The 23,760-nt window shown below is 41.4% G+C and overlaps 1 protein-coding gene and 1 long non-coding RNA gene across 4 annotated transcripts; both read left to right on the top strand.

Annotated features, from left to right (window-relative positions):
- Nucleotides 1–7: 7 nt before the first annotated feature.
- LOC130380355 (uncharacterized) lies at nucleotides 8–22,336 on the top strand. 3 transcript variants are annotated; one of them, XM_056587532.1, is made up of 9 exons: nucleotides 8–1,285; nucleotides 1,929–1,974; nucleotides 2,627–2,935; nucleotides 5,491–5,751; nucleotides 6,440–6,514; nucleotides 7,204–7,263; nucleotides 7,597–7,665; nucleotides 19,659–19,688; nucleotides 20,264–22,336. In XM_056587532.1, the coding sequence occupies exons 1-9, from the start codon at nucleotides 1,265–1,267 to the stop codon at nucleotides 20,320–20,322; spliced, it is 930 nt and encodes a 309-aa protein (XP_056443507.1). In that variant the 5' UTR covers nucleotides 8–1,264; the 3' UTR covers nucleotides 20,323–22,336. The 3 variants fall into 3 exon arrangements, with proteins under 3 accessions (XP_056443507.1, XP_056443505.1, XP_056443508.1); XM_056587530.1 differs by lacking the exons at nucleotides 19,659–19,688; nucleotides 20,264–22,336 and adding exons at nucleotides 7,898–7,927; nucleotides 8,786–11,028 and having other exon boundaries at nucleotides 11–1,285; XM_056587533.1 differs by lacking the exons at nucleotides 19,659–19,688; nucleotides 20,264–22,336 and adding an exon at nucleotides 8,786–11,028 and having other exon boundaries at nucleotides 13–1,285.
- Nucleotides 16,885–18,106, top strand: LOC130380363 (uncharacterized). The gene is made up of 3 exons (XR_008895291.1): nucleotides 16,885–16,917; nucleotides 17,291–17,336; nucleotides 18,022–18,106. It is a non-coding gene; the product is annotated as an uncharacterized LOC130380363 (long non-coding RNA).
- Nucleotides 22,337–23,760: the final 1,424 nt, after the last annotated feature.

Below are 23,760 nucleotides of genomic sequence, written 5' to 3'. Positions count from 1 at the left end.
ATTGACATTTTTGTCATTTAACAAATGCTTTCATCCTGATTTACAAAAAGGAAATGAAAGAAGCAAGAAACAATGTTTAATCTTTACTCTCTTTAATCTTTAAATAAAACATCACAATATGTCCTTCTCTCACCATAGACATCCTGGTGAGTGTGTGTGGTTGATCTCAGCAGCCTCATGTAAAGCAGCCTCCCTCCTCTTACTGATGGATGCTGGGATGTGGGTGAGGCTGCATGCCTGCGGTGCAATGAAGCCACACAGGTTGACCCAGCCGTCACTAGGGTTGGCCATCGTTTGGATTTTAACAATTCTGATTCAGATTCAGATTATGCTTATCGATTTAGATTCTGGAACTTCTGATTCTTTGAGGGGCAGGGAAAAAAAGAGGACAGGTTGCCGTGGGTCGTAACCACGGTGATAGCACGCCCCCTTCATTCCTAAAACTCTCAGCCCGAAATGGGCTCAATGGCACCGTCACTCTTTGGGTGCCTAAATGTCGGGGTATTAACCTCTGCGATCACCACGTAACCATCATGTGCATCTGCCCACGAACAGAATAAGTTTGCACAGGTTTTGCATCGTGCAGAACACGTCATTGTTATTTACATAATGGAGCCAGGCCGATTTTGTTGCCAGGGTGCAACGCCTGCTGTGGCAGTAAGCCCGATTCCGACCCTGCAGTAAACCTGTTTTATACACAATAAAACAAATAGCTTATGACAGGTGAAAACACATGAACAGGTAAACACAGGCACGTCTATCCGTCAAGCTGGCAGTCAGTATCCATAGCAGCAGCTAGAGTTCTCGCAACAAAATTGTAATTGATTATAATTATTTGGTTAATGATGTATCAAAGTACTTTTTTTCTTCTGAAGATGATTTCACCAATATTGATACATTTATAATTAGTGAGGTGAAGGGGAAAAAAAAAATATTTCCTGAACATGAAGCCTATAGTTTGGAGTTGGATCTTTTGCTGAACAATAACCCAATATACTCCTGTGATGTGGAAGTTAAAATAGGTGGATATTCAAATGATAATTTGAGATATCATCTTTCTAACGTAGATCTCTATCTCTATCTCTCTCACACACATGCACGCACGCACGCACGGCTGAGGATGCAACAATGACAACAAGACTTGGTAGTACTCTGTCACCCAGCCCACATGAGAAGAAGCCACCACCCACATGAGAAGGAAAGCCAGCATCCTTCTCTTCGGCAAAGAACATAAAGAACTGTTTCAGGAAGTGTTTCATCATTCATGTCTGGACTCATCGAAACGGTAAGTCGAAGAATACTTTGTCGTGATACATCCTCTCCTGGGTGGGTTTATTCCACCATTTCTTTGCTTTATATTCAGGTGTTAAGTGTAAGATCCTCATTTCATACAGTTCACACTTTCTGCTTTACACACAGGGAGTTTCAGGTTAGAGTTGGTCGCCAACCTTTAGCTAGGCTAGGTAGGCATAGTGCCCCATGTGAGCACCATGATGGAACACAAGGGGACCGTGGGGGTCCAGCCCAGGCCTTCTGGCCTCCTCAATTCATCTGATTGGAGAATGAAAAATAACGCAAATGGTGTCAGGAACCTTTTCTGCTCGGAGTCCAGGGAGCTCCGGCATAATACATGATTGAGCGGGAAGCACTCAGCAAAGTAAAAGAGGCGGGGAAAACACTTCCTCATTGATAATTGAATCTCACGTTTGTGCACACAACCACACAATGTGTGTGTGTGAGTTACCATAACTATCAAAACATTAACCCTAGACTATGGAGAACATCAAATGACGAGCAGAATGGCAATGTAGAAGCTATATGGCCAAATGTGTTTCAAAACCTGTTTTTGAAATTTGATTTACCTGAAGACATGTGATTGCATGTTTTAGAATTAAGTTTAACTTTTGTAATGTATATGTTGTTCCCAGATGGAGATGATATTTTTATTGCTGGGATTTCTCTTCTTTGTCAAAGGTAAGAAAATATTTCAGTTGTAAGAGTTCTAACTGTAATAACTTCAGCTGTTACTCTAATAACCTAACATCAGAATTGAATCAGAATTGCCAGAATATTTGCAAATTCTGGTAAGATTACTCCAAATATTAATAGCCTTATCGACTTTGTATGCAACCATACCGATAGGTTTGATGTGGGCACATCTAATGCATTGTCCGAGGGCAACATTTACCACACCCTTCAGCCTGTAGTTCCTCATTCTGCATTATTGCAGACACATCAAGATTAGTAGAGGTGCAGGTAAAAGACATCAGGAAATCTTTCATACCTTCATACCAAAGATGACACAACATAACATAGCATACCGGTCATACCCTTACAAAGGTTGGCCAAGGTCCATCTCAAAGTCTGCGTGGATTTTCATGGCAAAAACTAACAAGCAAGACAATATATGTAAACAACTCTGACTCCAGCAAGCGTTGCCAAATGAGCAGCAAAATATACACATACTAGGGATAGTTGTTTGGTAACACGTGGTTACGTGGGTGTGGTGTTCTGTCTGCGTGTTGCAGTAACGTGATGTGGAGGCTATTGGGAGATACAGTTTGGATCATTAGTTTCAGACTTGACGTTCTCTCTCTCTATATAAGTTACAACCTTTCTCTTTCAGGTTGTACTGGCCTTACTCTTTATGGAGAGGTCGGAGGGACGGCCGTATTTCAATGCAACTCAACTATGGAGAACATCAATTCTATTTACTTTCAAGGAGGCCCAGGTTTTACTGATTTTATAATTGGATATCATAAGACGAAGAACCTCACTGGGCCCAGTCGACCTGACACCTACTTGAACCATGTGGATAAAACGGTAACCTTTTGGAATCTAACCGTCTCAGACGAAGGGACATACAAATGCGTCATAGACCATGGGGTCGGCCGTGGAATTACTGAAGACACTACAACAAGACTCATCCTAATTGGTAGGCCGCCGTTCACTCATTCCCACTCTCAACAAGAACATCGGTAACAAAAATAGATCATACCTATTACATTCAACCGCTCCAATCAGTTTGTTTTGAAATGCATAAATGTGGGCAGATCAACTCTTAAATGTAGGTATTGTATATTTTATGTAAAGCATGTAACTTTTTCCAGTGTTTCTATTAGGGATGCAAATTATCGAGTAATTCATTAATCGATAGTTGTTTCATCTTATCGATCGATGATCGATTAATTGATAAGCGGCAATTCTTCTGAGAAGCTGAATTTCCTTCTGAATGTGACACATTTAGGTGGTAATTCAACGAAGTCGTTTAGTTGTTGTACTTTAAAATACTTCCACATATTGTGCATTTGGCGTCTTTGTCGTCATTAACCAACTTAAAGTGGCTCCATACTGCACTCCGTTTTGCCCTCTTCATCGTGTTAGTGTCCCGCTTTTCGTTTGTCTTGTCCTGCCGCGTTCCAATACCCGTACTGTCCGTACTTACTAGCCAAAATTTGAGTACGCAGTACTCCAATTCAGATCCGGCGAAAAGAAGTATACTTCAAGGACCCGGATGCCGTACTCAAAACGGGCTAATCGTGAAGTGTGGATCGAAGGACACTCCCCGTACTGAACTGAACGGCAGCCTTCTTAGCTACGTAGCAGAAGAGGCGGAGCCAGGCAAAGCCAAAGTCGGCGCATTTTCCACATAGCCTGCATTAATAGAGTCATTTTGTAGTTTTTATAGTTTTTATAGCTTTTTATAGCTGCTAGGCGTAAATAGTTCACCGTTCAAAGCGGGATGTTTATTGCGGGGGAGGAGCCACGGCGGCAGTCGTGATCGTAATTTCCGGTTAGTGCACCACGGAGTACTCGATTTGGAACAGCACTCACATTTGAAAAATTAACGTAGTAGCCAGTGCGGATAATATACTTCCTTTAAGTATACTCATGGAAGTACGGGTATTGGAACACGGCACTGCTTTGCTTGTGTTCCCGCTTGTGTTCCCGCGTGTGCGTCAAGTACGTCTGGCGTCAAGTGCGCCCTCACGTGGACGGTTGGGGAATTACGGGTTAAAATGCGATTAATTGCAAGTAATTTATTTTAATCGAGTAATCTCTTATCGACAATTAATCGATAATCGATTAATTGTTTGCATCCCTAGTTTCTATAAAACATAAAGTTGATTTTCAGACCTGGATTCATTTCAGATTTGACCTCTGGAACTAGGCAGAGGGCGAACACATGTCAGGCTGACAATTTCAATTTGTTTCACTCAAGTTTTCTACAGGCATTAGATCTATTGTGTTTATTTTTACGCTTTTATTAAACAAACTCTTTTTTATGAAAGTCAAACATGAAGAAATAGGGGATAAGGCTATCCTTTGCGTGCAGTTTGAGTACCTCACATCAGAATTGACAGAACAATGGAGGTTTCTAACTCTGACTCTAGCTCCTCCAGCTGCCAGGAGATTTCTGCGGACTACCACCACTGGAAGGATTGGGTTTGCGATGATTGGAATCTCCATAGTGAACTTTACAATGTGCATAATATAAGGCTGTGGGGCACAACTCCTCACAGTTAAACTGTACTTGCTGTTAAAGTACTATGAACCATTCTTGGTCGGACCCCTCACCTAAGACCACTTTGCCTTGGGAGACCCTACCAGGAGCACTATGCTCCAGACAGAACAGCCCTCAGGTTCATGGGGGCACACAAACCTCTCCACCACGATAAGGTGATGGTTCCCAGAACCATGTAAACTATATTAATTATAAATTCCAAAACTTTCCTCCTTGAAGGGAACTCCGTTGCATCGGTAATCGACTTGTATGGCCTTCCTGTAAACACGGACCTACCGGTAATGCACAGACCTGTAAAAAAGAATGGTTTATTAAACTCTTAGTTCGCTAACTACGCTGTTGGCTCTTTGTTTTATGCGTCGGGACCCTAGTCATTCTACTTCAGAGATTTGATGCTATTCTGAGCAATATTAGTGGTTAAGAAATGCTGATTTGGAAGCGTTCGCCGCCCCAAGCCAAAGCACTATTAGCCATTTGTCTCAAAAAAAATTCTCAACGGCTTATTTTACCTGGTTTCATACGGAAATAGACCCTGGGTTAGATTTTCGCCGGTCAAACAATGTAAGGAAACATGAAGTAGCCTAAAGAAATTGGTAAAACTAATGGCCTTAGGCATTAGGGTAATAAAACAAATCGGCCCATATCTTACGGCAGGATTGAATTGGCGAAAGTTAACCTAACCTTTACCATTGGTTCGCATATAGGCTAATATATTAAAATGACAGGGCTCTAGACTGCAGACAGACAGACATATTCAAGCACTGGCAAGAAAATGATCACCTACGCAATACATTTTCTTTTTTGAATTTGAATGAAAAAGTTGGGGCACAAATGCTGCTAGCGGGAAATGTAGTGAGCCGTGAAAGTTGTTCAAAAATATTTTGTTTTTAAATGGTCTGGGGGGTCTAGATACACAGCAGATGGAAGACCTCATCTCTGTTCTTGTGTTCTTTTCACCTGACCAGAGCGCCCTCCGACGCCCAGTATAGAGACCCAGCCACTGTGTAATGTCAGTTGTGCTCTGAGGTGTACCGCGGACACCACCGATCTGGGACCGGTCTCCTACGAATGGAAGAAAGACGAAGGAGAGTGGACCGAGGGTGACGCGCTGAAGAATATCAGCAGTTCTGATACCCCTGAGAAGTTCTTCTGCAGGCTGAAGACCCGTGTGAGGACCAGCAACACCAGCCTGCCCATGGAAAATCCACTCTATAAACCAGTACCAGGTATGTCACCGCTGAAGGGTCGTATGAAGGTCATTTTGTTGCAAAGGCTTAAATTTGTAGAATAGTATTTGGGAAGTTGTAAGTTTGCTCTCAATTTGTATTTTGAAATGTAGAATTGGATAACAAATCCACACACACGTGTCAGACTGTGGCATCTGCGCACCTTGACCTTTGCAAAAAATAGGATAGGATCGGATCGGATAGGTTTTGTGAATTTGTTTCTTAATACTGTTGGCATTGTGTACGCAATGTCTAGCAAACATTATCACTTTTCCAGTAGGTTACTTAAACAGGCGGTTTCTTTTTCTCTGTTAGGCCGAACCCTAGCCTGTTCACCTCAAACATCCAAACTCTCAGTATAATACAAAATGAGAGCCAAATCATAGCCTTAACATTCTCATTGGGTATTCTCCTGTCCCCTTTGGCTCTAACTTGAGAAGTCTTGATTATATTAGCCTTCCTCTACCTGACTATGAATGCCAACCTCTGTCTTGATTTTATTGATCCATTTTAATTTGCCAATTGGGACGGTCAGTTGGGACAGTCGGTTAGGAACCAGCGAAATCATCCATCTGCGTGTGTTGTTTCATACCCCTCAGGTTGAGACAAATTATTAACATTGTGTGTGTTAGCAAGCTGATGCCATGATGGTACCTTTTATGTTTATTTCCATTTCCTCTCCTTGCAGATGTTGGGATGATTATCGGAATAATTATTGCCATATTATGCATTTTTGCTCCAATTGCAGTAATGGTGAAGTGTTGTAAGTATCCATTCAATCACCGTTTTCTCTCTTTTTACTCTCACTAGCTCTGGGTCTCATTCAATTTATAGATATATCCTAGATCTATATCGTACGTATATGTATATTGTGGCAGACTGCAGGGAGGAGTGAGGGGAGTGGTAGGTCTAGCAACCTGCTGGCTCCACCCCAAAGCCTTACATGGACTTCCTCCCTTTAACGAGGCAAGCCTGGGGATCGTTAAGCAGGGGTGCTTGGGCTCAAGAGGGCGAGTAAAGAGACACGGGAGGCGAGGAAGGCTAGGGCTAGCAAAGGACAGGCAGATTGTGCCTGTCAGGCTAGAAGTGTGGTGCGGCCTAAAAGGGAAAGAGATAGGTTGAAAGTGTTGGACTGTATCCTAGAAGAGGTGGATGACCCTTTTCCCACCCTGGTTTGGTTTACTTGGTAAATAAACCATTCTGCATTGGAACTGCTCTCTGTGTTGTGTCATTTTATCTATTCAACTTGGTGGCGTGAAAACCCCACACCCACAGGCCCGCTACAATATATATATAAACATACTGATGAAAACATAGCAAATATAGAATAACTACATGGAGGGACGGCATTGGCTGTTCAATGGATAGACTTAGAATATTTGACCATGAAAGGTTTCACAAACTGGAATACTAGTGTCCCCAATGTTGACCTAGCCTTTATTCCTGATCCAGGTCCGAGCAATCCACTTTCTATGTTAATCCTCCGGAATGATTTTCTGAGGAGACGCATATGTGAGTATTCTTTTGGCCAAATGCCCCCCCATATACTTATCTGAGCTATGGAAGATCATTTGTGACTTGCATTTACTTTAAATTACCTCATTCTGCAGTGGTGTTTCAAAGCCAAATTCCAAATGGTCTTTTTTTATGATTCAGCATATGTAGGCCTAGAGTATGTGATATATAGACTAGAGCACCCCCAACTGTACAGCATCAGACTGGTGTTAAGCTACACAAACCGGCTGAATCCCTTTTAGTTTAAAAAGTCGCCTGTTGGCGATGTTCAGTTCATCCCTGGGCCTCTGTTTAACATGGACTTTTGTTCATTCCGTTGTTTCTCCTCAGTCTGTAACCAGCAACGACCCCAATCAGCCCCACAAGCCGATCCAGTATCAGCAAGCGAAGAAGTCGCAGGTGAGTCACTGTGGTTACCAAGAAAAAAATTAAATGCTTGAAAGATGACTGATTATAAACTGTAGACAAAAGGTAAGTATTGTTGAAATATCGTTGTACCGTTGCCAAAATGTAATATTTTTCTGCATAAATGTATTCTTTCATTAAAGAGGGCACAGCAGAGGTGACCCGGCCGTAAGCCTTCTAACAGTAATCCACTTTTTTATTTATGCCCTTCCATGTTTGTTTCCAGAACGTGAGATTCTCGTGCCTCAGCCGCCCGGTGAGTCTCTGGGGTCATGACATTCGAAACAATCAAGAACAGTAAAGAAAGCAATTCAACTACTAACTATACTATTGTTTAAATATTTTTTCTCTCCGTAATAGAGCATGTTTCTTGCTATCCATCGGGAAAAAAGCCCATCACAAACCATAGCTCACATACTGCGCTGTAATAGCGAGCCAAAAACCATGGCAACACGCACAAACAAGCTGTAGCCACTCAAACCAGGCTGAGGGCCAAGTGGATCTATAGGTAGCTGGCACAGAACCCACCCACGACCCAAATGGGCCGTCCATACATAAATAAGATCACTAAACAAGACAAGACTTGCTAATAGAGGCTAGGCCTGAATTAATATACCTCATTGATAATGCTTTTCTAAATGCATCTGGCGAAAGCGCCTTTTTCAGGTCTAAAACATGCTATGATGCGTATAGTGGCCTAACTAGGCCACTATACGCATCAAGTTCAAAGTGCCAATATAAGCCGTTTTAAAACAATCATTTACTGATATCACAGGTGAGGGTGTCTAATTCAGATGTATGATGGACGGATCTACTACTAGTTTCCTAGTAACCAGAGAGAAAAACCATTAAGATGAATGAATGACACGCACAGGTGCTTTTTGAACCGACCCTGGATTGCATATTTTCATCGCATGATTCGATTGCCTTCTTTAATAAATAGTTTTACTATCATACCTCATTCATCCTCCCGAGTCGCACCGTAACTGAAGAACGCCTCTGCTACGATGGCGAGCTGAAACTTACTAGAACAAGATCCAAATTTGGAAATAAACTAACTAAAAAGTACTATGGCTTTGGGTGTGAATTGCATGTGTTTTTGTTTCTTTCACAGTTGCTGAGGATTTGGAGTTGGAAACGTTGAATAATACAAATTCAAATGAAAACATGTAAGTAGTCACCCAGAGTGGCCTCTACATTGTTGCCGTCTGCGCATCTACTAGGCCGCCACTGAATGTCCAACACCTGGAACACGTTGATGGGACTACAGACCACTCCATGTTGCTCTCAACAAGAGCAATGAGGTCGCTGCACTCGACAGATCATTTGTCAATATTCCAACAAAGATCAGACACATGGATGTCTGCTGCAACACACGCGTGGCTGAAAGTGGACAATGACTTCCTGTTTTCCACACAGGTTGATGAAATTAGCCTTTGATGCAACAGAGGGGATGTTTTAGATTTTTTTTAGTATTTATTTAGCTTGCTGTTTTTTGATTGTTTTGTTGTCCTGGGACAAACTGATCAAGTGGAGCTATCTAGCCTTCTCAATCTTCTGTGGGGCTAACGCCACTGCATTGAAATAAGGTATCTGGATTTCTTGCCCCTGAATTTAACTCTTACAATTTCCAATAAATCATTATCAGCTTTATTTTTCAATGTTAAAAGAACAGTCTTCCCTGGCGCCGTTTCGGTGGCATCTCTCATAAAGAGCTACAGTCAGTGTTTAATGGCGTTGATTTACCTTTGAGCATTTCCTATTATAGGCTACTGTGTAAAATGCTGTTTAGAATTAATATTTATATCAAGAAAGAAAGAACCAGCGAGTGACGCTCTTATTCCTGCTCTCCTTGCTTCTAGCTTCTAGGATCGTGGGGATTTTTGACACTTATTACAAGATGAACCTTAAAATATGACTTAGGCAAATATGCTATGGGGCTAACAACATAAAAATACTTGTTTCTGTACCTTTTGCTTGATCTGGTCTGTATGTTGTTGTTCCCTGCGCCCATATTTAGTACTCTGTAAGACTTGCCTATTTACAAAAATAGCCAGGAAACCACACCGTAACCACACCGCAAACTACAGGCAGGTTTATGTAATGAGCTCCATCCGGCTCATCTGGGTCAATATGGGCCGTCTATGGACTGAATGGATGCGAGGTGACTGTGAGATTCACACATAATAATAATTAACAAAATAAGCATGAGCAACTTTGTTGTAATTTTATAACTTTACTGTACACATAACAGTGTGTGCCGATAAGTCAATGGGCTATGTTTTTTTTTTTTTGTTATTTAAAAAGGTATGGTTAGTCTGTAGATAGTTTTGTAATTGATTAGTTGGGTATGTTGACCCTGGTTAAAGTCCAGTTTATAGCTGTTTTTTATTGTGTGGTATATTTGCACTCCAAACTCTGTAAAACCAGTAAAGCTACCTCGTTGGGGTCTCATGGTTTAGGCCCAAAATATTTAACTGATATGCTTCCATAATATAAGCCTTCTAGACCACTAAGATACTAAGAGACCAATCTGTTAATTATCCCCAGAGTAAACACGAAACATGGGAAAGCAGGATTTAGTTACTATGCAACAAATAGCTGGAATAAATTCCCTGAGGATTTAAGATTTGCCACAACTCTGAGCACCTTTAAAATAAGACTGAAGACTTTTGTTTGCTTTAGCTTTCTGCTAAATCTTAAACACATTGCACTTTCTAAAAAGCTTTTTTAACTTTGCCTTTATTTTCTATTTTAATACTAAAATGCCTTTTTAACTTTCTATTTTACTAATTTCTTTGCATGTTTTCTTTTACGTATCTATTATTTAATTTTATTGTATGACAATGTTTATATGTGAAGCACTTTGAGTCTGCCTTGTGTATGAAAAGTGCTGTATAAATAAAGTTGCCTTGCCTTGCCTTGCCTTATGGCAGGGAACATTGCTTCAGTGAATAAACATAACGTCAATAAAACTTTGATAGCCTACATTAACTCGTCCTTGAATCGATTTCTGCATGAGTAATTTTCCCCGGAAAAGGGGGTGATAAGAAACAAAACTCCCATGTTCCGACACTACTTCAAGAGGTCGACAAACTAGGTGTATTGTGATTGTCTTGATTGAGGGGCTCCTGTCGGCAGAAGTTACATTTACCATTCAGTTCCTTAGAAAATATTCTAATAAAATGTAAGTAATTAAACCTTTACTATGTAACTTAGTGCCTTAACAATATTAAAATCAATATACAGTATCTGAACAAGTAAATTCATCCACTTCATTCCACCTAGACCTATTCACAACATTGTAGCTTTGAATTACAAGTCTGCTTTTGTCTCTTGGTCATGATGTCACGTGCACCAGCCAATCGGAAGCGTCGGCCACAGGGTAGGCTACAAACCAGAAAAAGTAGAGGCCACGCGAGAGCAGCTCTCTGACCAAGCACCACTCTTACCTTGCAAATCGCTGTGCACTGCTGCTTTACCTTCATCTGTATTTGTTCCTAAAAAAAATCTAGACAAACTATACAAAGGTGAGGCTCCACTGATTCAAACAGTCCCAACCACTCTAACCTGACCGGAAGCACACTTCAACACCCTGGCAGATGCCTGCTGCAGGGCTTTGTTCTTCTGCCAATACGACTCAAACCTTTGAACCCATTGCAGGGAAGAGATGCCCTGATTGGTCTGAAATTAGACAATAGCAATCAACTCGGAACAGATATTATCACAGAGGACGCTATTTTTCATTGTTGATAAGAAACGTGATGTGACTTATAAACCATGATCTACAGTTTTACATTTACAAACTAAATAGCTCCGTACAATTTATACATCTATGATGGAACCTCATCCCTTGGCTACTCGATGCTGACGATGAGCCCATTTTGGAAGTCTGACACAGCGTATAATAGTTCACACTCTGGAGTGAAGCGTCAGGATTCCCAGCGACCACAGCCTCCTATCCACTTCCTCATGACCTTCAGTCTTAGGGTCTAACCCAGGCATACTTCCTTTATTTGAGATGAGCTCAGGATGCAACATGACAAGGCCTCGGTAATACCCCCTTCCCTGGCAATTTCTTTAAGGGATATTACGTCTCTAGGACGGATGAGAATTCTTCTTCTAAACTTCAAAATGCAAAAAAGCACCAAATAGTTTTAGACAATTAACCTATTTTAATGAATGCTTACACTAGACTCCTCACTAGCAGAATGAATCCAGAATACAGTTAGACAGAGCTATTTAAACAGATTCACACCCTCCCCACAATGCAGATGTAAATAATCAAATCAGATAATGTTTGAAGACATGACCCAAGTAAAAGAATGCATAAGGGGATGCCTCCAACCTTGTGGGCGGTTTACCCCAAGCACAAAGGTTAACCTTTAGATGACACTGAGGAAGGTAGGGTGGCTATACAACCCAGGCCCTCCGATCCCCGTCTATAGTGAAGAATAAGGAAGAGTGTTCCCATTCAAACACTTCCCAGACTGAAGGGTACATCAAACCGGTACGTCCAAGAATAATTGGCCTTCATACATTTGCTCCTGGTTGGATTTATGCAACCATTTTTTTTACGTTTTATTCAGCCGTGGACTTGCATTTCATATAGTTCCCACTTTGAGCTTTATGAGTTTTCAAGTGAGAGCTGTCATAAGATGATACCTGAGTCCAAAGAAAAAGACATCTACAAGGCGGGTTTGTTGTTCCATTGGCCCCTGGGAGCGGAACAAATACTTTTTATATTATGTTGCTGTGTGTGGAATGTAAAAAGGTTTGGAGCAATAAATAATAAATAACTATTCCTAGCCTTCACCATGGTCAAGCAGTAGCGTTGCCAAAGAATTAGGATTTCGGGAGTTACGGGGATGCTAGATTGTTTATAGCAGGTGCTAATACATTTTGACGTGGTTGTGGGCAATATGATGTTTGTTTCGTGAGTGAGTGAGTGAGTGAGTGAGTGAGTGAGTGAGTGAGTGAGTGAGTGAGTGAGTGAGTGAGTGAGTGAGTGAGTGAGTGAGAGAGAGAGAGAGAGAGAGAGAGAGAGAGAGAGAGAGAGAGAGAGAGAGAGAGAGAGTATGTGTGTATGCGTGTTTATGTGTATATACTGTGTCCCTTATGCTTTGCCAGCACACATCTGTACCATGTCAATATCATTTTTTTGATGTTTTTTTCGATAATTGCATCAGTGGGTTGCATACGCGTTCATTTAAGTGCATGCTGTCTCAAAAAGTGTGCATTTAGGCTGCATGCACACACACGCACACATATATCCTGTCCTTGAAGTGGTTGTTGAAGGGATTCATTTTCTCACATTTTTCTCCATCCGTGACTTCGGTAAGATGTGTGGGTAAGTGTGTGCGTGTCATTTCTAGTACACACGCTGAAATAGATCCGTTCCAATTGTATTTCTAAATATCATTTAAGGAATGAGGTCGATGCTCCATGTGGGTGTCTATACGAGTACAACGGTGTCTGTGCTGGCGTGCGTCCATGTGTGTTTGTGTGTGTGTTTGCGCCTTCCTTATAACACACATATCTGTTTCATAGCGGCCTGGTCGATGGTGTGTTCTCTGCTGTACTGCTGTGTGAGTGTGTATGTGTGTATGTGAATGTGTATGTGCATGTGTTTGTGTATGTGTATGTGTATGTGTATGTGTGTGTGTGTTTGTTCTCCACTGCTGTGTGTGGGGGACATCAGTACACGAGTAATTAAGATATACTCGGCTAAACCTACTCCATCGGGTGAAATTGAAACCATGGAGAGAGAGAGAGAGAGAGAGAGAGAGAGAGAGAGAGAGAGAGAGAGAGAGAGAGAGAGAGAGAGAGAGAAAGGAGAGAGAGAGAGAGAGAGAGAGAGAGAGAGAGAGAGGTGTGCTACAATAAAGTCAACTCTCAGGGTGGTACGTGCACCCCTTCCCCCCCGCTGTTGCCTAGCCACGTATTGTTTGCGAGAGGATGTAGACAGAGGAGTGTCACACAGCCAGTAACATCATGTGACATCCTCGATGTGAAAAAAGATTGAGGAGACTTAATAAACCCCTGTGGCCACACCCCTGTGCATGTACACACACAATGTATATGAAAACACCAGACTATTGAGAACATCTGATGGTGAGCAGAACGGTGATGTAGAAGCTCATTACGGAGTTATATGGCCAAAAGTAAAGGCTCATATTTCGGGTTATCTCGGACATGGTGGAGAAGAATTGGGGGAAAGGAACTTTGTCGTTGACCCTCTGAAGTCCATGAACCGCGACTTGGAGGAGAAAGGGATTGTACCCCGGGAGCGGAGCTGCCGTACTGCCGCCGAGCTCCCCGCGCCGGAGCTGCCGGACTGCCGCCGAGATCCCCCTCAACGGACCTGCCAGCTTCGGTGGCAGTTCAGCTCCCGGAGTACACCCGCCGGAGCAGCCGGAAAGCTTTGGCGTTAGTTCATGCATATCTCACTCAAAATATCATGTACCTGCAGACTTTTTGAGGGAAGTTTGTATGTGTGTGGGAGCACCAGAGACACAAAACAACACCCCAAATCCCAGGAAAAGCGTTGTTTTCATAATATGTCCCCTTTAAGCATTGGGGGATCATGAGCTCAGTCCCCTGCAGACATGTCCTCCAACACACACACACAACAGTGGAGTCTCCATTCACCTCTTCGTCAGTTTGTGGTGGGAGGATAGTACTAGTGGCCGGCGGCAACTTTTGACGTGTGGCATGCTGATTAGACCGGATATAGTATTTGGTTTAAAACCACCACTATAACGTAATATGGTGATGTTTAATAACGGAGTTGGTGTGTCGGTCGAAGCGTTGGCTGCTGGTGCGTGACTAAAAAGCTGAGATTCTAATGGGCTTTGTTGCGCATTGTCATGCGGTTAAAAAGCTGTGGTGAATTCAGTTTTAATTCAGTGTGGCATGGTTTGACTCGGCGTGGGCCAAAAGTGTCAATGGAGGAGGGGAGCAGAACAGCCCAGTCACTTTCAGCGCTCACAGCATTCAACCAGAAGGACGCTTTGAGGTGACGATTACTACCCAATCACAGCACATTACGCCCTAATGTGCTGTCATTGGGTAGTTATCTACGGGTCTCTACGACTACAGGAGCAGGGAGCCTGTCCACGCGCAATGCTCGCACTCACACATTTGCGTGTGTTTATGGTAACGTGTGCGTTAACATAACTATCAAAACCTTAACATGGACATGCACTATGGAGCACAGGTAATGGTGAGCAGTTTGGTGATGATGAAGCTCATTGCAAAATATGTTTTAAATGTTTGTTTGAAATTCGGTACAATAGATTTAGCTACTTGACCAAATGTGTAATTGCATGTTGAATCATTTGGATACACTTTTGTAACGTAAGATCTTCCATAGGGTTAGCCTAGCAGGTTTCACATATTTATGATTTATTTTCAAAGCAAATGTATTTTGTCATATTGATATAATTACAATTTACAATATTATGCATAGAGTACATCATTACAACATTTTCAAAGTTAAGGGCTCTGATATCAGTATCTACTATGATAAGCTTGTATAACCTGATTTAAAACAGAAGTGGGAAAAGCAAATTACGTCAATGTTTTGAATGATAAGCAAATGAGGGGTAGAAACCCCCACCTGGACACTCATTGGCCACTTCTTGCTCCTTTTATATTGACCTTCTTGTAATTTAACAAATGCTTTTATCCTGATTTACAAAAAAAGGAAATGAAAGAAGCAAGAAACAATGTTTAATCTTTACTCAACCAATAAAACATCTCAATATGTCCTTCATGTGTGTGTGGTTGATCTCAGCAGCCTCATGTAAAGCAGCCTCCCTCCTCTTACTGATGGATGCTGGGATGTGGGTGAGGCTGCATGCCTGTGGTGCAATGAAGCCACACAGGTTGACCCAGCCGTCACTAGGGTTGGCCATCGTTTGGATTTTAACAATTCTGATTCAGATTCTGATTATGCTTATCGATTTAGATTCTGGAATTTCTGATTCTTTGAGGGGCGGGGAAAAAAAACGGACAGGTTGCCGTGGGTCGTAACCACGGTGATAGCACCCCCCCTTTCTTCCTAAAACTCTCAGCCCAAAATGGGCTCAATGGCCCCTTCAATCTTTGGGTGCCTAAATGTCGGGGTATTAACCTCTGCGATCACCACGTAACCATCATGTGCATCTTCCCACGAACAAAATAAGTTTGCACAGGTTTTGCATCGTGCTGACACAGCATTGTTATTTACATAATGGAGCCAGGCCGATTTTGTTGCCAGGGTGAAACGCCTGCTGTGGCAGTAAGCCCGATTCCGACCCTGCAGTAAACCTGTTTTATACACCACCAGCTGCTGTCCAGTTTCGTAGGAGCCCAGTGAAGACACCTAGGTGTCGGTGGTAGGGTCAACTTGCTACCATCATCTAGCATACAAATGTGCTGTGTGCTGACACAATGTACAGACCACCTACTGCTCTTCGAGCCATCAATGTGTTGAGATCACATTTGCCGACTTATAGGATCAAGAATGACCCATGAAAGGCATGATGAGACGGACGACCATTTTTTTTTTTTAAAAACATGTTTTTTAACAATAAGAATTGTATTCTCAAGTCTAAGCAAAAACAAGTGCAAATAAAACAAATAGCTTATGACAGGTGAAAACACATGAACAGGTAAACACAGGCACGTCTATCGGTCAAGTTGGCAGTCAGTATCCATAGCAGCAGCTAGAGTTCTCGCAACAAAATTGTAATTGATTATAATTATTTGGTTAATGATGCATCAAAGTACTTTTTTTCTTCTGAAGATGATTTCACCAATATTGATACATTTATAATTAGTGAGGTGAAGGGAAAAAAAAAAACTATTTCCTGAACATGAAGCCTATAGTTTGGAGTTGGATCTTTTGCTGAACAATAACCCAATACACTCCTGTGATGTGGAAGTTAAAATAGGTGGATATTCAAATGATAATTTGAGATATCATCTTTCTAACGTAGATCTCTATCTCTATCTCTCTCACACACGCACACACGCACGCACGCACGCACGCACGCACGCACGCACGCACGCACGCACGCACGCACGCACGCACGCACGCACGCACGCACGCACGCACGCACGCACGCACGCACGCACGCATGACAAGGCTTGGTAGTACTCTGTCACCCAGCCCACATGAGAGGGACACAAGCCACCACTCTTCTCATCAGCAAAGAACAAGGAAGTGTGTAATCATTCATGTCCGGACTCATCGAAACGGTAAGTCAATATTTGTCGTGATACATCCTCTTCTGGGTGGGTTTATTCCACCATTTCTTTGCTTTATATTCAGGTGTTAAGTGTAAGACTCTCATTTCATACAGTTCACACTTTCTGCTTTACACACAGTGAGCAACGTCCTCACATCTGTGCACACAACCACACAATGTGTGTGTGTGTGTGTTACCATAACTATCAAAACATTAACCCTAGACTATGGAGAACATCAAATGACGAGCAGAATGGCAATCTAGAAGCTATATGGCCAAACGTGTTTCAAAACCTGTTTTTGAAATTTGATTTACCTGAAGACATTTGTGATTGCATGTTTTAGAATTAAGTTTAACTTTTGTAATGTATATGTTGTTCCCAGATGGAGATTCTATTTTTATTGCTGGGATTTCTCTTCTTTGTTAAAGGTAAGAAAATATTTAAAAATATTTAATATAAGAGTTCTAACTGTAATAATTTCAGCTGTTACTCTAATAACCTAATATCATAATTTCATCAGAATTGCCAGAATCTTGGCAAATTCTTGCAAAATTACTCCATACATAAATATCCAAATTGACTTTGTATGCAGCCATACCGATAGGTTTGATGTGTACACAACTAATGCATTGTCCGAGGGCCACATTTACGACACCCTTCAGCCTGCAGTTCCTCATTCTGCATTATTGCAGACGCATCAAGATTAGTAGCGGTGCCGGTACAAGACAGCAATCATTCAAACCTTCATACCAAAGATTTCACAACATAACATAGCATACCGGTCATACCCTTACAAGTCTGGCCAAATCTGTGTGGATTTTCTAAAATGAACCTCCCCTTTAGTAGAAACTATTTTATAGTCGCAGGTTTTCTTGGCAAAAACTAACAAGCAAGACAATATATATAAAAAACTCTGACTCCATCAAGGGTTGCCAAATGAGTCGCTAAATATACACATAGGAATAGTTGTTTGGTAACACGTGGTTACGTGGGTGTGGTGTTCTGTCTGCGTGTTGCAGTAACGTGATGTGGAGGCTATGTAGAGATACAGTTTGGATCATTAGTTTCAGACTTGACATTTTCTCTATATAAGTTACAACCTTTCTCTTTCAGGTTGTGCTGGCCTTACTCTTTATGGAGAGGTCGGAGGGACGGCCGTATTTCAATGCCACTCAACTATGGAGAACATCAATTTTATTTACTTATTTACTTTATTCTACAGGCATTAAGGCTGTATCCAAAAATTGTGTTTTATTTTAAACATTTAAAAAATATTAAACATTATACACATAACTGCTGTAAAATCATTTTCATGAAAGTCAAACATGAAGAAATAGGGGATAAGGCTATCCTTTGCGTGCAGGTTGAGTACCTCACACCAGAATTGAAAGAACAATGGTACATTTCTAACTAATCTATTTCATTTTTCTGACTGCCGGAGGTAGTGCTTTAGCCCCTGAATGACTCACTGTGCGTCAACACACCAAAAGTGAAGAGAAGATTTGCCCGCGTGTTTGCGCGAGTTATCTCCTGGTATCTTCTGTAATGACCTTCTCTTGTTTTCCCTCTTCTCTAGCAACCCCCGATGCAGTCACACTAGAGCATCACAACCCTGAGAGCGCTGGTGACGTCTCCAATGCCTCGCTCACATGTACGGCCATCGCCGTCTATCCAGTCAGCAACATATCATGGAACGTTTCTGGTGTCCTTGAGCATCAATGGAAGAACATCGTTAAGCAGGATAAGAATTCTTCGCTGTTCAACATCTCTAGTACTGCGTTCTTCAACTGTTCAGACGGATCAGCACGACTCATCAGATGCTCTTTGGGGGGCGTTTCCTCTGACGAGAAGATGGTCTGTCAACATCCCAAAGGTGAATGTCATTTGGGGACACAGTCAGATAGGGATTATAGTGGTCGACTAGTTTTCTCGTCATTTGAGAAAATGTACTATAAACTGTCATGTCAAACAGAGCATCCCAAACAACAAATAGTATTTGTAATGATATAGGCTGCTATTTCACCAACTTACGTTCATTCTGGTGCCAATGTGTTTTTTTTCAAGGTCATACTTTTCTTCTCTACCTTCTACTATTAATCGTACCAGTCCTGGTGTGTGTGGGGGGAATTGCTTGGCGGAAGAAATGCAAAAGAAATCCACGTAGGTGCACACAAGATTGTTGAGCAAACAAACTAAAATAAATAAACGCCAGTAGGCCTACACTAAAAGTTGTTGATATTTATCTTCTGTCTATGCAGGATGTTTAGCTAGATCGTTATGAATTTCATACTCACTCATGACTAAAAACTAAAGGGATTTAGCGAGCTTGTCACAAGCTATCTGAATCCCTTTAGTTTAAAAAGTCGCCTGTTGGCGATGTTCAGTTCATCCCAGGGCCTCTGTTTAACATGGGCTTTTGTTCATTCCATTGTTTCTCCTCAGTTTGTAACCAGCAACGACCCCAATCAGCCCCACAAGCCGATCCAGTACCAGCAACCGAAGAAGTCGCAGGTGAGTCACTGTGGTGGTTACCAAGAAAAAAGTGAAATGCTTGAAAGATGACTGATCATAAACTGTAGACAAAAGGTACGTATTGTTGAAATATCTTTCTACCGTTGCCAAAATGTAATATTTTTCTGTTTAAATGTATTATTTCATTAAAGAGGGCATAGCAGAGGTGACCCGGCCGTAAGCCTTCTAACAGTAATCCACTTATGATGTTATTTATGCCCTTCCATGTTGTTTTCCAGAACGTGAGATTTTCGTGCCTCAGCCGCCCGGTGAGTCTCTGGGGTCATGACATTCGAAACAATCAAGAACAGTAAAGAAAGCAATTCAACTACTAACTATACTATTGTTTAAATTATTTTTCTCTACGTAATAGAGCATTTTTCTTGCTATCCATCGGGAAAAAAGCCCATCACAAACCATAGCTCACATACTGCGCTGTAATAGCGAGCCAAAAACAATTGCTTGCACAAACAAGCTGTAGCCACTCAAACCAGGCTGAGGGCCGAGTGGATCTATAGTTAGCTGACACAGAACCCACCCACGACCCAAATGGGTCGTCCATACATGAATAAGATCACTAAACAAGACAAGACTTGCTAATAGGGTGCTTTTTGAACCGACCCTGGATTGAATATTTTCATCGCATGATTCGATTGCCTTCTTCAATAAATAGTTTTACTATCATACCTCATTCATCCTCCCGAGTCGTACCGTAACTGAAGAACGCCTCTGCTACAACGGCGAGCTGAAACTTACTAGAACAAGATCCAAATATGGAAATAAACGAACTAAAAAGTACTATGGCTTTGGGTGTGAATTGCATGTGTTTTTGTTTCTTTCACAGTTGCTGAGGATTCGGAGATGAAAACGTTGAATAATACAAATTCAAATGAAAACATGTAAGTAGTCACCCAGAGTGGCCTCTACATTGTTGCCGGCTGCGCATCTACTAGGCCGCCTCTGAATGTCCAACACCTGGAACACGTTGATGGGACTACAGACCACTCCATGTTGCTCTCAACAAGAGCAATGAGGTCGCTGCACTCACCGGATCATTTGTCAATATTCCAACAAAGATCAGACACATGGATGTCTGCTGCAACACACGCGTGGCTGAAAGTGGACAATGACTTCCTGTTTTCCACACAGGTTGATGAAATTAGCCTTTGATGCAACGTAGGGGATGTTTTAGATTTTTTTAAGAATTTATTTAACTTGCTGTTTTTGATTGTTTTGTTGCACTGGGACAAACTGATCAAGTGGAGCTATCTAGCCTACTCATCTTCTGTGGGGCTAACGCCACTGCATTTAAATAACGTATCTGGATTTCTTGCCCCTGAATTTAACTCTTACAATTTCCAATAAATCATTTTCAGCTTTATTTTTCAATGTTAAAGAAACAGTCTTCCCTGGCGCTGTTTCGGTGGCTTCTCTGATAAAAAGCTACAGTCAGTGTTGGCGTTGATTTACCTTTGAGCATTTCCTATTATAGGCTACTGTGTAAAATGCTGTTTAGAATTAATATTTATATCAAGAAAGAAAGAACCAGCGAGTGACGCTTTTATTCCTGCTCTCCTTGCTTCTAGCTTCTAGGATCGTGGGGATTTTTGACACTTATTACAAGATGAACCTTAAAATATGACTTAGGCAAATATGCTATGGGGCTAACAACATAAAAAAACTTGTTTCTGTACCTTTTGCTTGATCTGGTCTGTATGTTGTTGTTCCCTGCGCCCATATTTAGTACTCTGTAAGACTTGCCTATTTACAAAAATAGCCAGGAAACCACACCGTAACCACACCGCAAACTACAGGCAGGTTTATGTAATGAGCTCCATCCGGCTCATCTGGGTCAATATGGGCCGTCTATGGACTGAATGGATGCGAGGTGACTGTGAGATTCACACATAATAATAATTAACAAAATAAGCATGAGCAACTTTGTTGTAATTTTATAACTTTACTGTACACATAACAGTGTGTGCCGATAAGTCAATGGGCTATGTTTTTTTTTTTTTGTTATTTAAAAAGGTATGGTCAGTCTGTAAATAGTTTTGTAATTGATTAGTTGGGTATGTTGACCCTGGTTAAAGTCCAGTTTATAGCTGTTTTTTATTGTGTGGTATATTTGCACTCCAAACTCTGTAAAACCAGTAAAGCTACCTCGTTGGGGTCTCATGGTTTAGGCCCAAAATATTTAACTGATATGCTTCCATAACATAAGCCTTCTAGACCACTAAGATACTAAGAGACCAATCTGTTAATTATCCCCAGAGTAAACACGAAACATGGGAAAGCAGGATTTAGTTACTATGCAACAAATAGCTGGAATAAATTCCCTGAGGATTTAAGATTTGCCCCAACTCTGAGCACCTTTAAAATAAGACTGAAGACTTTTGTTTGCTTTAGCTTTCTGCTAAACCTTAAATACATTGCACTTTCTAAAAAGCTTTTTTAACTTTGCCTTTATTTTCTATTTGAATACTAAAATGCCTTTTTAACTTTCTATTTTACTCATTTCTTTGCATGTTTTCTTTTACGTATCTATTATTTTATTTTATTGTGTGACAATGTTTATATGTGAAGTACTTTGAGTCTGCCTCGTGTATGAAAAGTGCTGTATAAATAAAGTTGCCTTGCCTTGCCTTATGGCAGGGAACATTGCTTCAGTGAATAAACATAACGTCAATAAAACTTTGATAGCCTATATTAACCTATTAACCTTGAATCGATTTCTGCATGAGTAATTTTCCCCGGAAAAGGGGGTGATAAGAAACAAAACTCCCATGTTCCGACACTACTTCAAGAGGTCGACAAACTAGGTGTATTGTGATTGTCTTGATTGAGGGGCTCCTGTCGGCAGAAGTTACATTTACCATTCAGTTCCTTAGAAAATATTCTAATAAAATGTAAGTAATTAAACCATTACTATGTAACTTAGTGCCTTAACAATATTAATATCAATATACAGTATCTGAACAAGTAAATTCATCCACTTTTGTGACGGTACGTTATCTTAACCATGTCTATCTGAAGAAGCTCCTTCCGTCATTATAGGACAAGATGGTCCTAAAAATAGAAGCCATCCTGCCGGCTGTTGGCTCTTAGCACTAGTGCGCTAAAACGAAGACACATAACAGAACGCCTTGTAGGAGCCAATGTTTCAAACACGAACTGCGATCCTATGCTACATGTCTTTCCCTCCCTTTCAACCCGAGATCTTTTAAACGGTTTGCGATCAGAGGCGCCGGAACTGGTGGGTCCAAATTGTGCAACCACGCAAAAAATATAATCTATACATTTGTCCTTGTCATGGCGTGGCAGTGGTGGTTGCAGCATGACCTAGACCTATTCACAACATTGTAGCTTTGAATTACAAGTCTGCTCTTGCCTCTTGGTCATGATGTCACGTGCACCAGCCAATCGGAAGCTTCGGCCGCAGGGTAAAAAAAAATAATAATCTAGACAAACTATACATCATGAAAGGTGAGACTCCACTGATTCAAACAGTCCCAACCACTCTAACCTGACCAGAAGCACACTTCAACACCCTGGCAGATGCCTGCTGCAGTTCTTCTGCCAATACGACTCAAACCTTTGAACCCATTGCAGGGAAGAGATGCCCTGATTGGTCTGAAATGAGACAACAGCAATCAACTTGGAACAGATATTATCACAGAGGATGCTATTTTTCATTGTTGATAAGAAACGTGATGTGACTTATAAGCCATGATCTACAGTTTTACATTTACAGACTAAATAGCTCCGTACAATTTATACATCAATGAAGGAACCTCATCCCTTGGCTACTCGATGCTGACGATGAGCCCATTTTGGAAGTACCTTCTGACACAGTGTATAATAGTTCACACGCTGGAGTGATTGTAGCAGACCAGACCAGACAAGCGTCAGGATTCCCAGCGACCACAGCCTCCAATCCACTTCCTCATGACCTTCAGTCTTGAGGACAAACCCAGGCACACTTCCTTTATTTGAGATGATCTCAGGAAGCAACAATGCAAGGCCTCGGTTATACCCCGTCGTGGTAATTTCTTCAAGGGATATTACGTCTCTAGGACGGATGAGACTTCTAAATGCAAAAAAGCCCATAAAAGTTGTAGACAATTAACCTATTTCAATGTATGCTTACACTAGACCCTCTCTAGCAGAGTGAGTCCAGAATACAGTTAGACAGAGCTATTTAAACAGCTTCAAACCCTCCCCACAACAACAGATGTAAATCATCAAATCAGATAATGTTTACCCAATACATGTTGACTCAAGTAAAAGAATGCATAAGGTGATGCCTTCAACCTTGTGACCGGTTTACCCCAAGCACAA

The sequence above is a fragment of the Gadus chalcogrammus genome, chromosome 4 (genome assembly GCF_026213295.1).
Source record: "Gadus chalcogrammus isolate NIFS_2021 chromosome 4, NIFS_Gcha_1.0, whole genome shotgun sequence".
Classification (NCBI taxonomy): Eukaryota; Metazoa; Chordata; class Actinopteri; order Gadiformes; family Gadidae; genus Gadus; species Gadus chalcogrammus.
Note: the sequence above shows the minus strand (reverse complement) of the source record. Positions and strands in the feature narration are given on the sequence as shown.

What these genes read in the sequence shown, in the direction of transcription:
- LOC130380355 (XM_056587532.1), top strand. Translation starts at nt 1,265, where the DNA reads ATGTCTGGACTCATCGAAACG. An exon ending in ATTTCTCTTCTTTGTCAAAG is followed by an intron (nt 1,975 to 2,626) that starts GTAAGAAAATAT and finishes TTTCTCTTTCAG; the next exon opens with GTTGTACTGGCCTTACTCTT. An exon ending in TTTTCTGAGGAGACGCATAT is followed by an intron (nt 7,264 to 7,596) that starts GTGAGTATTCTT and finishes GTTTCTCCTCAG; the next exon opens with TCTGTAACCAGCAACGACCC.